The following is a 13421-nucleotide window of genomic DNA, read 5'->3' as shown; positions in this document are numbered from 1 at the left end:
CTTCCTTTTGTTATATTATGCATATACATGTAGGTCTGCTATATTATTACCCCTGTGTAACTTGCCAATACATTCAAAGTATTGACCTATATGACTGCAACGTCTAATGTTGCAGGATATTCACACGAAGAGTAAGGTACCGTTAGGGTCGCGAGTCTGCACTCAGCATCGCCAGTGGGCTATGATGGGACTCATTGTTATTTTCTGCTACTTTCCGTTGTTTGATTAAATAAAGCTAGCCAAGTGCTATGCAGATTGTTTTATTTTATATATTCTGGATCATACGTTGTAATAAATGATGCACTTGCTATTCTGGTATTCATCTATACTGTGTGTGCTAGCGAGTTCGATCCAGGGACTAGCACAGTAAGCACAGAGACTCAAATCCTTCGAGGTTTGGTCGTTACAGATGGTATCAGAGCAGTGTGTTGACTGTAGGACGTGACCCTAGAAAATGGATTAGAAAAGCCATAGGAGTGAAAATTATTTTACAAACCAGCTATACTTCTTGCTGTTTATTAGTTAACCCCCTCAAGTATCTTGAACAGTTAAGTAGGAACTAGTGCTGAGACCACCATTCATGCTTGCTTTATATTGCAACGTTATCGTGTTAGCGTATCTGATTATGCCCACTTTCGTGGTATGAAGACACTAGATTGTCTGCTTGATTGGTAGTTGTTTGTTAAATTGCTTAGTGTCGAAATTATTCGACTATATATATATATATAATATTATCATATTGTTTGTTGTTTGTTTGTTTGTTGTTGTTATTCGTTGTTGTGTTTTGTTGGCTTGATCATATTATGCATATGGGTAGAATATATTTATATATACATAGTTTTTGGCCCTATTATATCTATAACTCTTCTATGCTTGCCCACCAGATGCCGCCGAGGCGTGATAATAGGCGTAATGCTGCAGGAGGAGACAACAATGGCAATGATGTACCGCCATACATGCAGCAGTTGCTTCAGGGACAAGCTCAGTTGATCCAGTTGCTTGTCCAGAACCAGAACAACTACAATAACAACAACAATCCACCGCCACCTCCACCAGTGGATATGCTTACCAGGTTCTTGAGGTTGAATCCTCAGAGGTTCTCCAGTTCCCCTGAACCTATTGTGGCTGATGACTGGCTCCGTGCAGTCAATAGGAACCTGGAGACGGTTGGATGCACAGATGCAGAGAGGGTGAGGTCTGCCTCACATTTGTTGGAGGGTCCTGCTGCAGCTTGGTGGGACAACTACTTGGTCACTTATCCCATTGCTACTATCACATGGCCTCAGTTTCAGGATGCTTTTCGTGCTGCACATGTGTCTGCTGGTGCTATGAGTCTGAAAAAGAAGGAGTTCCGCAGTTTGCGCCAGGGAGGTCACACAGTTAATGCGTATGTGGAGGAATTTAATAATCTTGCATGTTATGCTCCTAATGATGTTAACACTGATGCAGCTAGGCAGGAGAAATTCTTGGAGGGCCTTAATGATGAGTTGAGCCTTCAGTTGACAGTGGCCACTTTTAGGAATTGTCAGGACCTGATTGATAAGGCTATTGTGCTGGAGGGAAAGCAACATGCCATAGAGAATCGCAAGAGGAAGTACAACAACAATAACAGGTATAATTCAGGACCACAGCAGAAGCCACACACTTCAATGGAGGTAATGGGCATCATAATCACCATGGAGGTAATGATCATAATCATCATGGAGGGAATGGCCACAACGATAATGGCCACCATCATCATAATGGGCATAAGAGTAACAATGGCAATGGCAGAGGTAATGGTAATGGTAATGGCAATGGAGGAAACAATAACCAGAACCACCAGGTTACACGTGCGCCAAGGGATTTGAGTCAGGTGCAGTGCTTCAGGTGTAAGGCTATGGGGCACTATGCCACAGATTTCCCAGGGGCGAAGAACTCAGGATCCAGCAAGCCAAACCCCTTCCAAAAGGGTCATGTAAATCATGTTAATGTGGAGGAGGTTTACAATGAACCTGATGCAGTGATTGGTAAGTTCTTGATTAATTTAGTACCCGCAGTTGTTCTTTTTGATACTGGTGCATCGCATTCATTCATTTCGAGGGTATTTGTTGATAAACATGGATTGCCAACCAAAACACTTAGTATGCCTATTAGAGTGAGTTCCCCAGGAGCTGAGATGATAGCAGGTGTTGTTTTCATCAGTTGACTTTATCTATTGGGAAGCATGAGTTTCCTACGGATTTGATTATATTGAAGTCACAAGGTCTGGATATTATTTTGGGTATGGATTGGTTGCAGTTATATAAAGGTCGTATTGATTGTGCCAGTCGGTCTATCACTCTCAGTGCACCAGGAGGGAAGAGGATCAAATATGTGTGTAAGTATAAGCATAATCAGGTGCAGGTGAACTCTCTTAAGGGGGGTAGCCTGGAAGAGGTGCCAGTTGTGAGAGATTATCCAGATGTGTTTCCAGAGGAGTTGCCAGATATGCCACCAGATAGAGATATTGAGTTTCTTATTGATTTAATACCAGGCACTGGACCTATTGCAAAGAGACTGTATAGAATGCCTCCTCAAGAGTTGGAGGAATTGAAGAAGCAGATAAGAGAATTGCAGGCACAAGGATTTATTCGCCCAAGTTCATCACCTTGGGGGGCTCCAGTTCTGTCTGTGGAGAAAAAGGATGGAACCTTGAGGATGTGTGTTGATTATCGTTCTCTGAATGAGGTAACCATTAAGAATAAGTATCCTTTGCCTATGATAAATGATCTGTTTGAACAGTTGGAGGGAGCTACTGTGTTTTCTAAGATTGATCTCCGTTCTGGTTATCATCAATTGAAGATTCGTGAGCAAGATATTCCAAAGACTGCTTTTACTACGAGGTATGGGTTGTATGAATATACTGTTATGTCATTTGGATTGACTAATGCTCCTGCATACTTCATGAATATGATGAACAAGGTGTTTATGGAGTTCTTGGATAAATTTGTGGTTGTTTTCATTGATGATATATTGGTATTCTCCAAGAATAAGCAAGAGCATGAGGTGCATCTGCGTTTGGTATTGGAGAAATTGAGGGAACATCAGTTGTACGCCAAGTTTAGCAAATGTGAGTTTTGGCTGGATGAGGTAGCATTCCTTGGACATGTTGTGTCAGGTAATGGAGTTGCAGTTGATCCATCTAAGGTTGCTGCACTTACAGAGTGGGAGACACCCACGACAGTTGGAGAGATTCGCAGCTTTTTGGGCCTTGCAGGTTATTACAGGAGGTTTATTGAGAACTTTTCCAAGATCGCAAAGCCTATGACTGAATTGCTGAAGAAAGAGAAGAAATTTGTTTGGACTGATGAATGTGAAGCCAGTTTTCAGGAGTTGAAGCAGCGTTTGGTTACAGCACCAGTCTTAACTCTGCCGGATATACATAAGGACTTCCAGGTATATTGTGATGCTTCTCGTCAAGGACTTGGGAGTGTTTTGATGCAGGAAGGTAAAGTTGTTTCATATGCTTCACGTCAGCTTAAGAATCATGAGCATAATTATCCTACACATGATTTGGAGTTAGCCTCAGTTGTGCATGCATTGAAAACTTGGAGGCCATATCTTATTGGTAATCATTGTGATATATTTACTGATCATAAGAGCTTGAAATATATTTTTACTCAGAAGGATTTGAACCTCAGGTAGAGGAGATGGTTGGAGCTTATTAAAGATTATGATTTGAATGTGCAGTATCATCCTGGTAAGGCTAATGTTGTTGCTGATGCATTGAGTCGTAGGAGCCATGCTAATGCAATAAATATTGATGATATGCCACCGGAGTTATGTGAGCAGTTCAGGAATCTCAGGTTGGAGATGGTTCCTAAGGGATATTTAGCAACACTTGAGGTAAAGCCTACTTTGCTTGACAGGATCAGAGAAGCTCAAAAGAATGATAAGGAGATTGCTGAGATAAAAGAGAATATGGTTAAAGGTAAGGCAGAAGGTTTCCATGAGGATGAACATGGAGCCATATGGTTTGAGAAGCGTATTTGTGTACCTCGAGATGCAGATATCAGGAAGTTGATTCTTCAGGAGGCGCATGATTCACCTTATTCTATTCACCCAGGTAATACTAAGATGTATTTGGATTTGAGGGAAAGATTTTGGTGGCCTAGCCTGAAGAGGGAAATTGCTGGATATATATTGCAACATGTGATGTGTGCCAGAGGGTTAAAGCAGAACATCAGAGACCAGCAGGTTTGTTATAGCCATTGCGTATACCTGATTGGAAGTGGGATGAGATTGGTATGGACTTCATTACAGGTTTACCCAGGACTCAGTCAGGTTATGATTCTATTTGGGTAGTTGTTGATCGTTTCACTAAAGTTGCTCACTTCATCCCGGTAAAGACTACTTATACCAGTGCTCAGCTAGCAAAAATTTATATGTCTAAAATTGTTTGTCTGCATGGAGTTCCAAGGAAGGTAGTGTCTGATAGAGGTACTCAGTTCACATCCAAATTTTGGCGTCAGTTGCATGAATCCTTGGGCACCAGGCTGGAGTTCAGTACAGCTTTCCATCCACAGACAGATGGGCAGACAGAGAGGGTAAATCAGATTTTGGAGGATATGTTGAGAGCTTGTGCTTTGGACTATGGGTCCAGTTGGGATGATAATTTACCTTATGCAGAGTTCTCATATAATAACAGTTATCAGGCTAGTCTGAAGATGGCACCATTTGAGGCATTGTATGGTAGGAAGTGCAGGACACCGTTGATGTGGGATGAGGTTGGAGAACGTCAGTTCTTTGGACCAGACTTGATCAGGGATGCTGAGGAGAAGGTCAAGTTGATTCGTGACAGGCTGAAGATAGCACAGTCCAGACAGAAGAGTTATGCAGATGCAAAACGTAAGGAGGTGACATATGAGGTAGGAGACCGTGCATATCTTAGAGTTTCACCACTCCGTGGAATTAAGAGGTTTGGAATCAAAGGTAAGTTAGCACCATGTTTTGTGGGGCCTTACAAGATCTTGGAGCGTAGAGGAGAGGTAGCTTATCAGTTGGAGTTGCCAGAATCTTTGTCTGGAGTTCATAATGTGTTTCATGTATCTCAGTTGAAGAGGTGCCATGCAGAGATGATGGATGTTCCATTGAGGGACACAGTGCCACTTGAGGCAATTCAGTTGGAGAGTGATTTGACATATGAGGAGAAGCCTATTAAGATTCTGGAGACAACAGAGAGAGTTACTCGCACCAAGACAATCAAGTTATGCAAGGTTCAGTGGGATCATCATACAGAGGAGGAAGCTACCTGGGAACGAGAGGAAGATCTCACGCAAGATCACCCACACCTATTTGCTAGCCAGCCCGAATCTCGAGGGCGAGATTCATCTTAAGGGGGGTAGGTTTGTAACATCCCAATTTTCCTAAATGTGGATGTTAATAGATCATACATATGCATATCATATTTTTATTGCATTATTTGCTTTTTCTGAAATATTCGAATCATTATGCAACAAAGGCAATTTATTGGAGTGGAGATAACATGACTTCTCCCCTGTTTTAAAAATGTTCATAATGTCCAGAATATTATTTCCAGTTCATCTGCTATGTTCTTGTATTTTTCTTAATCTCCAAAATATTTTATTTGATTGTTTTATTGCATCAAAATTATTTTACAAAATTGCATTAGTATTGGAACTAGTGTTCCTGTAGTTTATAGTTGTAGGGCTATTTTTACTATGTGTCTAGGTATTTTTATTTAGAATTTATATTGTGTATTTTATTTTATTTATTTTGTTCTGCTGCTATTGTTTTTGTTTAAAAAAACACCAGCCGGCCAGCCAGCTAGCCAGCGGCCCAGCCAGCCAGCCAGCCAGCCAACGCCGCGGCCCAGCTCCCGCCGCCGCAGCCCACTTCCCGCGAAGCGGTACGCCGCAGCGTCGCTCGCACCCGACCCGCGCCCGATCCACCTCGCCTCCAGCCACTGACCATGGGCCCCACACTGCTTTCTTCTTCCCCGAGTCGAACACGCATGCACCGCACGCACACCCGGGGCAAACCCGGGTCGAGGTGGCACACCCGAGCCGCCCCGTGCACGCCCGAGCCATCTGGCGCGTGCCCAAGACCCCGAAGAACCCCCGCACCCCTTTCCCGATCTCTCCCGCTGCTGCACGCTTCAGCTAGGGCGAAACGGATCTCGCCCCGGAGCTCGAAGTCCGCCGCCGTTCGCCGGAAGTTTGCGCCGCCGTAATATCACCCACAGCAGCTCCGCCTGCACCCTTCCCTTTCCCCCTCGAAGCCGCGCCTCGCTGACTTATTTTCGTGGGCAGAGAGCCACCGGAGCGAGCAACTCAAGCTCGTCCGCCGCCGCCGGAGCACACCGCGTTCACGTCGTCACCGCCGCCCGCAGAGGACGCCCCGCTGCCGTTGAACACCACCACCACCTTCGCCGCTCGACACCGCACCCTCCCGTCACCTCGTCTTCGCCGGAGACCCACGGGAGAGCCACCACCGCCGATGGCCTACCGTCGCCGCTGTTTTCCTCTGTAAACGGTGAGCACGCATGCACAGGAGGTTTTTCGGCCAACCGCCCGCTGCCATGTATCACTGCTACAGTGCACGCGCAGGAGTTGCGACAGTTCAGGAGTTTTCTGCTGCCTTTTGTTTCTTTTCCAGATTTTCATCCAAATTTCAATTTGCTATAACTCTTAGTATATTTATCCAATTTAGGTAATTCTTTTTCCTATGCACTCACAAAAATCAGCACTTTATCACAGTACCAAAATCTCACATGTTTGCACCTTTCAAATTTGAATTCGTTCAAATTCAAATTAAACCTTCCGGAGGCCATAACTTTTAAATCGTTTATCGGAATCGAGTGATTCTTTTTGCGTTGTGACCGTAGTGAAATTTAGGTGCTGTTAAGCTTCTTTTGTGAGTTTTAAAAATGGTTTTCTTGCTGTTGGTTTTATTTTGGTTCTATTCGTGTTCCGGTGATTGATTTGTTGAATTGTGTGAAACGTGTAGATTGTCCGGAGTGCGACGCGAACTATTGTCAGGAGTGTGACTTTCTGAACCAGAACCAAGGCAAGTTACATGTTGATCATACTTTACCTATTGTTTTCTATGCATGTAGTTATATCACACTATGAATATATGCATGTATAGGATTACTATATTATTTTTGCTGTGCTGTTGAGCTATCTTCCCGTCTTTGCAAATCGTGGTAGTTGTAGGTAGCTATGCTTTGTAGACGGGGGTGGTTCGTGTATTCATTGAGTTTATGTGAGGATTATATATATAACAATTGAGTAGTAACTCAGGATTTAACTCACCTCTGGGCGGAAGTGGTATTGCTTGGTGTTGAGGGAAGGCGTCATGGGGTCTTGCACCTTTTCTAAGGCCATGCGCCCATGAGAGTGCACCCTAAGTGGAATGCCGCCCAGGTTCAAAAAGATCAGACAGACTTAGTGACTAGTAGCTTCCATGTGCGGCCACTGGCTATATGGGCTCTAGCTTAGTTGATCAGTTGTTGGAACCCTGGCCCAGACAGTGTCTACAGATGTAGCATATATAGGTGGGATGTGGCCGTCAGGTGGTTAAGGGAACCTCTTCTGAAAGACTTCGTCTCAATCTTCGGATTGGGTCCAGTGGGTAAAGCGTACAAAACTCTGCAGAGTATTAAAACTAATCTTGATTAGCCGTGCCCCCGGTTATGGGTAAATTTGAGCGACTATGCCATTACAGTTGTTGGATGATCTTGACAGATGTGACACTTAATAAATTTGTTGGGCAACTTAATAAAGGGTAGGTTGGAGTTGATTTTGCCAACTCAACCTTGTGTATATAATTGTAGTAATAAAAGAACTAAATAAAAATTTGACTATTAGGTAGTTATGAGGACAAAATCAGCTTTCTGCAAAAATAAACCCTCAAGCCTTCCTTTTGTTATATTATGCATATACATGTAGGTCTGCTATATTATTACCCCTATGTAACTTGCCAATACATTCAAAGTATTGGCCTATATGGCTGCAACGTCTCATGTTGCAGGATATTCAGACGAAGAGTAAGGTACCGTTAGGGCCGCGAGTCTGCACTCAGCATCGCCAGTGGGCTATGATGGGACTCATTGTTATTTTCTGCTACTTTCCGCTATTTGATTAAATAAAGCTAGCCAAGTGCTATGCAGATTGTTTTATTTTATATATTCTGGATCATACGTTCTAATAAATGATGCACTTGCTATTCTGGTCTTCATCTATACTGTGTGTGCTAGCGAGTTCGATCCAGGGACTAGCACAATAAGCACAGAGACTCAAATCCTTCGAGGTTTGGTCGTTACACATGACCCCCGTGCAGATCATATCTGCATTGCCCTGTCGTCTGCGAATTTCATCTTTCTTTTGACTACGGCAGAACCCAAAGAACTGATAGCACTTCCATGATCAATCAGGATCACGGATTGCCAGAACTTTGTCAAATTCCACCATGCTGTCTTGAGATTGAGCAAACGCAAATTCTAGGGAAGCAACAAGAACATCGGGTAACAAATTTCATCTGTCACCCACATAAATAATTTTCAGCAATAGATCTAATCTACTACCTAATTATATTATGCAATACCCATACATCTCTATGTATTCTAGATCGCAACATGCATCTACGCATAGCACGGCTCATGATGCCACTGTAGGGTAACGCAGCAGAAAACAAAAAATTTCCGACCTATGCACCAGCCCAGGACCACTATGGAGACTGCATACAAGGTTTGATCTTTTTCGTTACCGACTCGTAGCGCAGCGGGAAGTAGAGTCGATGACGATCGGCGGTGCAGATCCCCGCAGCTAGGATTTACAACCTCCCAACCACGAGGATGTATACCCTCATCTGCTCCTCAGACAGCCCTCCGGGAGGCGGTCGAACAGCCCCCCGAACGGTGTCGCGGACAGCCCTTCGGGAGGACCTTCGAAACTCGAACGGTCACTCGGATAGCCCTTCGGGAGGACCTTCAAAACTCGGACCGTCACACGGACAGCCCTTCGGGAGGCACTCACGAACTAAGACTGAAACTACGATCTCTCTACAGAGTTGCACACATACGGTGTCATCTATCCGGCAGGGCTTCGCCGTCCAGAACTAGTTCCCACCGGAACCCAGACAGCCTTTCGGCTCTACGAAACTATTTCGCTGGGAGGGAGAGAGAAGCCAGATCATGCATGGCACTTGTATGTGAGAAGGGATGAGGTTTGGGCTGCCCACTCCTCCTCTATTTATAGGAAAGCCAAGGGGTAGGGATGGCTCACAAAAACCCAAAATGCCCATGCAAATGTCACACATGAAGGGCATAATGGGGAGGGAAGTGGAGCTCCATGGAGCCCCACACATGTGGCCGGCCAACCCCCTTGGGGGACCCCCATGAGGAGCATGCTTGGCCCCCAAGCCCTTCTAGAAGCCTTTTGGAAATATCCCAAAAGGTGACTCACCATAAAATATCCCAAAAAACACTTTCACTATTCACGACGACATTTTTCAGCGTCTGTTCGAACTGAAAATCTTTATGTGGGCTTAGAACATTTCTAGTACCCACCAAAATTATTTTCAACACGTTCCGAAACAATTCCGATTTAGTGATTTTCATCTGCGAAAAGCATCTGAAGTGGTTCCGGCAGCTCCGGAGCATATCCGGTTATTATCCCGGAAAATTCCAAAAAGCTTCCAGAATGATTTTGGCACCCTCCAAGAATTATCAGGCATGTGCGGAAACCAATTTGACTTTATGGTATCGCCTGAAACAACTTTTCAGTTTCATCGAAACTCATCCGATGACCTCTTTCTGCGGAACCTTTTCTGCTGTCCGAAACTTTTTCGGTGATTTTCTCTCAGACTCCTTGTAAAATATTCAGCAGATAGATGACCCTTAAGCGTGTGACCCTATAGGTTCGGCGAAGTATAGACATGACTGGAACCCTTTCCGATCAATGATCAACATCGGAGCCGTGGACACCCATATCGACCCCTATACCCACACGAATAAATATTCGAGTGAACCTCCAGTTGTCGTGTGCTATTCCTGTTGCTTCACGATATGTTACAAATACCCGAGGTGAGACATGTTGGCATTCCCGTGGATCAACAACTTGTCCACTATGCTAGTTACCTCGTTACCGGTATTGTTCTCTTTTCTCGTTATCGTGTTCCGGCATCCCCGTGATCAAATCACAAAGTGTCTGGCCAGACGATGATGGATACCGTAACACCGAGAGGGCCCAGAGATATCTCTCCATCGTCGGAGGAGCAAATCCCAATCTTGAGCTATCAAGTTACTTGACACACTTTTCCATGAACCCGTAAGCCGCCGTAATAGCCACCCATTTACGGATGACGTTTAACAAAACCCCAAAGTTCATGAAGCAAGCATGAAGAAACTCGATACTCTCATGGTCTAAGGAATCATGCAAACGTTAACCATCTCTGTGTTATGTACCATTAACTTGTGATGAATGAATCCCATAGCATAACATCAATCCGGGTCGATTCAACACAAATGTTCTCTTAACATATTTCCCTCAAAGTTGTTGGCATAGACATGCCCATGATCAGGAAAACAGAACCATCATGCAACACTTGAGCTAGTCTTAGAGGCCAGACTAGGAATACTTCTTACCGTTTATTATTCCACACGTGCATATGAGTCTTCCTCCGAGCCTCGTGGATATTGCAGACTCGAGAATCATTGCAGTTATAGCATGGAACATAAACATAATATGAACTCGGAGATAAATAATATCATTTATTATTGCCTCTAGGGCATATCTCCTACACAGAAGACATCCACGGAACTTGGAGATGAAGTGAGAAGACTCCCGAGGGCTCCACAAGCCCTCAGGGCGCGCCCTATGGGGCGGGGGCGCCCCTGGCTTGTGGGCCCCCGGGAGTCCAACGACCTCCCTCTCAGCTCTATAAATTCACAAATATTCCCAAACCAACAGAAGCATCCACAAAAATACTTTTCCGCCGCCGCAACCTTCTATTCCTGTGAGATCCCATCTTGGGGCCTTTTCTGGCACCCTGCCGGAGGGGGATTCGATCACGGAGGGCATCTACATCAACTCTATTGCCCTCCCGATGAAGCATGAGTAGTTTACCACGGACCTAAGGGTCCATAGCTAGTAGCTAGATGGCTTCTTCTCTCTCTATGATTCTCAATACCATGTTCTCCTCGATGTTCTTGGAGATCTAGCCGATGTAATATTCTTTTGCGGTGTGTTTGTCGAGATCCGATGAATTGTGATTTTATGACCAGTTTATCTATGAATACTATTTGAATCTTCTCTGAATTTTTATATGCATGATTTGATATCTTTGTAGTTCTCTTCGAATGATCGGTTTGGTTTGTCAACTAGATTGGTTCTTCTTGCAATGGGAGAGGTGCTTAGTTTTGGGTTCAATCTTGCGGTGTCCTCACCCAGTGACAAAGTAGGCATAGCGAGGCACTTATTTGTATTGTTGCCATCAAGGGTAAAAAGATGGGGTTTTCATCATATTGCTTGAGTTTATCCCTCTATATCATGTCATCTTACTTAAGGCGTTACTCCGTTCTTATGAACTTAATACTCTAGATGCATGCTGGATAGCGGTCGATGTGTGGAGTAATAGTAGTAGATGCAGAATTGTTCGGTCTACTTGACACGGACGTGATGCCTATATTCTAATCATTGCCTTGGATATCGTCATAACTTTGTCTTTTTCTATCAATTGCTCGACAGTAATTTGTTCACCCACAGTATTATTTTCTTTCAAGAGAGAAGCCTCTAGTGAAACCTATGCCTCCTGGTCTATTTTCCATCATTTAATTTCAGATCTATAAACCAAAAACCCAAAAATACCTTGCTGCAATTTATTTATTTTTACTTTGTTTTACATTTTAGTAATCTTTTATATTTATCTCTATCAGATCTCATCCTTGCAAGTGACCGTGAAGGGATTGACAACCCCTTTATCGTGTTGGGTGCAAGTGTTTGATTGTTTGTGTAGGTGCATAGATTGGAGACTTGCTTGTATGTCCTACTGGATTGATACCTTGGTTCTCAAAACTGAGGGAAATACTTATCTCTACTTTGCTGCATCACCCTTTCCTCTTCAAGGGAAAAACCAACGCAAGCTCAAGAAGTAGTAGGCGCCACCGAGTTCATATGACATGGCCACTGTCAGAAACCCTAGCAATTCGGTTTCACCGATACGGGTCTCGGTCTCACCGAGATGGCCTTGCAAACGCTCTATGACTTGCTGCATTTATTTCGGTCTCACCGAGTTACGCAATCGGTTTCACCGAGTTGGCTTGGAATTCTCTATGATGCCTTATTGCTTCACTTCGGTCTCACCGAGTTGATGCAATTGGTGCCGCCGAGATGATGTTTGCCCTAAAGCCCTAGCACATCGGTCTCACTGAGTTGTTCCAGTCGATCCCACCGAGATTCCCAGTGTTCACATTTTGAACTAATCGATCCCACCGAGTTTAGCTATTCGGTCTCACCGAGATTGGTCAAATGTGTGTAACGGTTGGATCTTGTGTGGAGGCTATATATACACCTCCACCCCCTTCTTCATATGTGAGAGAGCCATCAGAACGTGCCTACACTTCCACCATACATTTTCTGAGAGAGAACCGCCTACTCATGTGTTGAGATCAAGATATTCCATACCACAAGATTCTTGATTTATAGCCTTCCCCATGTTGCTTTCCACTCAAATCACCTTTCCACCATATCCAAATTTGTGATAGAGAGTTGAGTGTTGGGGAGACTATCACTTGAAGCACAAGAGAAAGGAGTTCATCATCAACACACCATCTATTACATTTTGGAGAGTGGTCTCTCCTAGATTGGTTAGGTGTCGCTTGGGAGCCTCCGTCAAGATGTGGAGTTGAACCAAGAAGTTTGTAAGCGCAAGGAGATCGCCTACTTCATGAAGATCTATTCGAGTGAGGCAAGTCCTTCATGGGCGATGGCCATGGTTGGATAGACAAGGTTGCTTCTTTGTGGACCCTTCGTGGTTGGAGCCCTCCGTGGACTCGCACAACCATTACCTTCGTGGGTTGAAGTCTCCATCAACGTGGATGTACGATAGCACCACCTATCGGAACCACGCCAAAAAAATTCGTGCTCCATTGCGTTTGCCTTCTCCAAACCCTTCCCTTTACCTTCATATATGCAATGTTTTATGTTCCGCTGCTACACTCTTAGAATTGCATGTGTAGGTTGATTTGCTTGACTTGTGCTAATTACTAAAATCTGCCCACGGCTAAAATTGGGAAAAGGTTAGATTTTTATTTGGTCAAGTAGTCTAATCACACCCCTCTAGACATATTTTCGATCCTACAAGTTGTATCAGAGCTTTGGTGTCCATTTGCCTTGATTTCCATAGCTTTGGTGATCATAGCCTTAGTTTCACAACCT

The 13421-nt window shown here is 44.2% G+C and overlaps 1 protein-coding gene across 1 annotated transcript; it reads left to right on the top strand.

Moving 5' to 3' along the window:
- The first annotated feature begins 884 nt into the window (after positions 1-884).
- LOC141021869 (uncharacterized) lies at positions 885-5951 on the top strand. Its single transcript, XM_073497721.1, has 10 exons — positions 885-1775; positions 2386-2709; positions 2764-2827; positions 3140-3417; positions 3712-3867; positions 3958-4087; positions 4285-4364; positions 4494-4568; positions 4677-4953; positions 5797-5951. The coding sequence occupies exons 1-10, from the start codon at positions 885-887 to the stop codon at positions 5949-5951; spliced, it is 2430 nt and encodes an 809-aa protein (XP_073353822.1).
- The last annotated feature ends 7470 nt before the right edge of the window (positions 5952-13421 follow it).

Source organism: Aegilops tauschii, chromosome 4 (assembly GCF_002575655.3).
Source record: "Aegilops tauschii subsp. strangulata cultivar AL8/78 chromosome 4, Aet v6.0, whole genome shotgun sequence".
In the NCBI taxonomy this organism is placed as follows: Eukaryota; Viridiplantae; Streptophyta; class Magnoliopsida; order Poales; family Poaceae; genus Aegilops; species Aegilops tauschii.
Note: the sequence above shows the minus strand (reverse complement) of the source record. Positions and strands in the feature narration are given on the sequence as shown.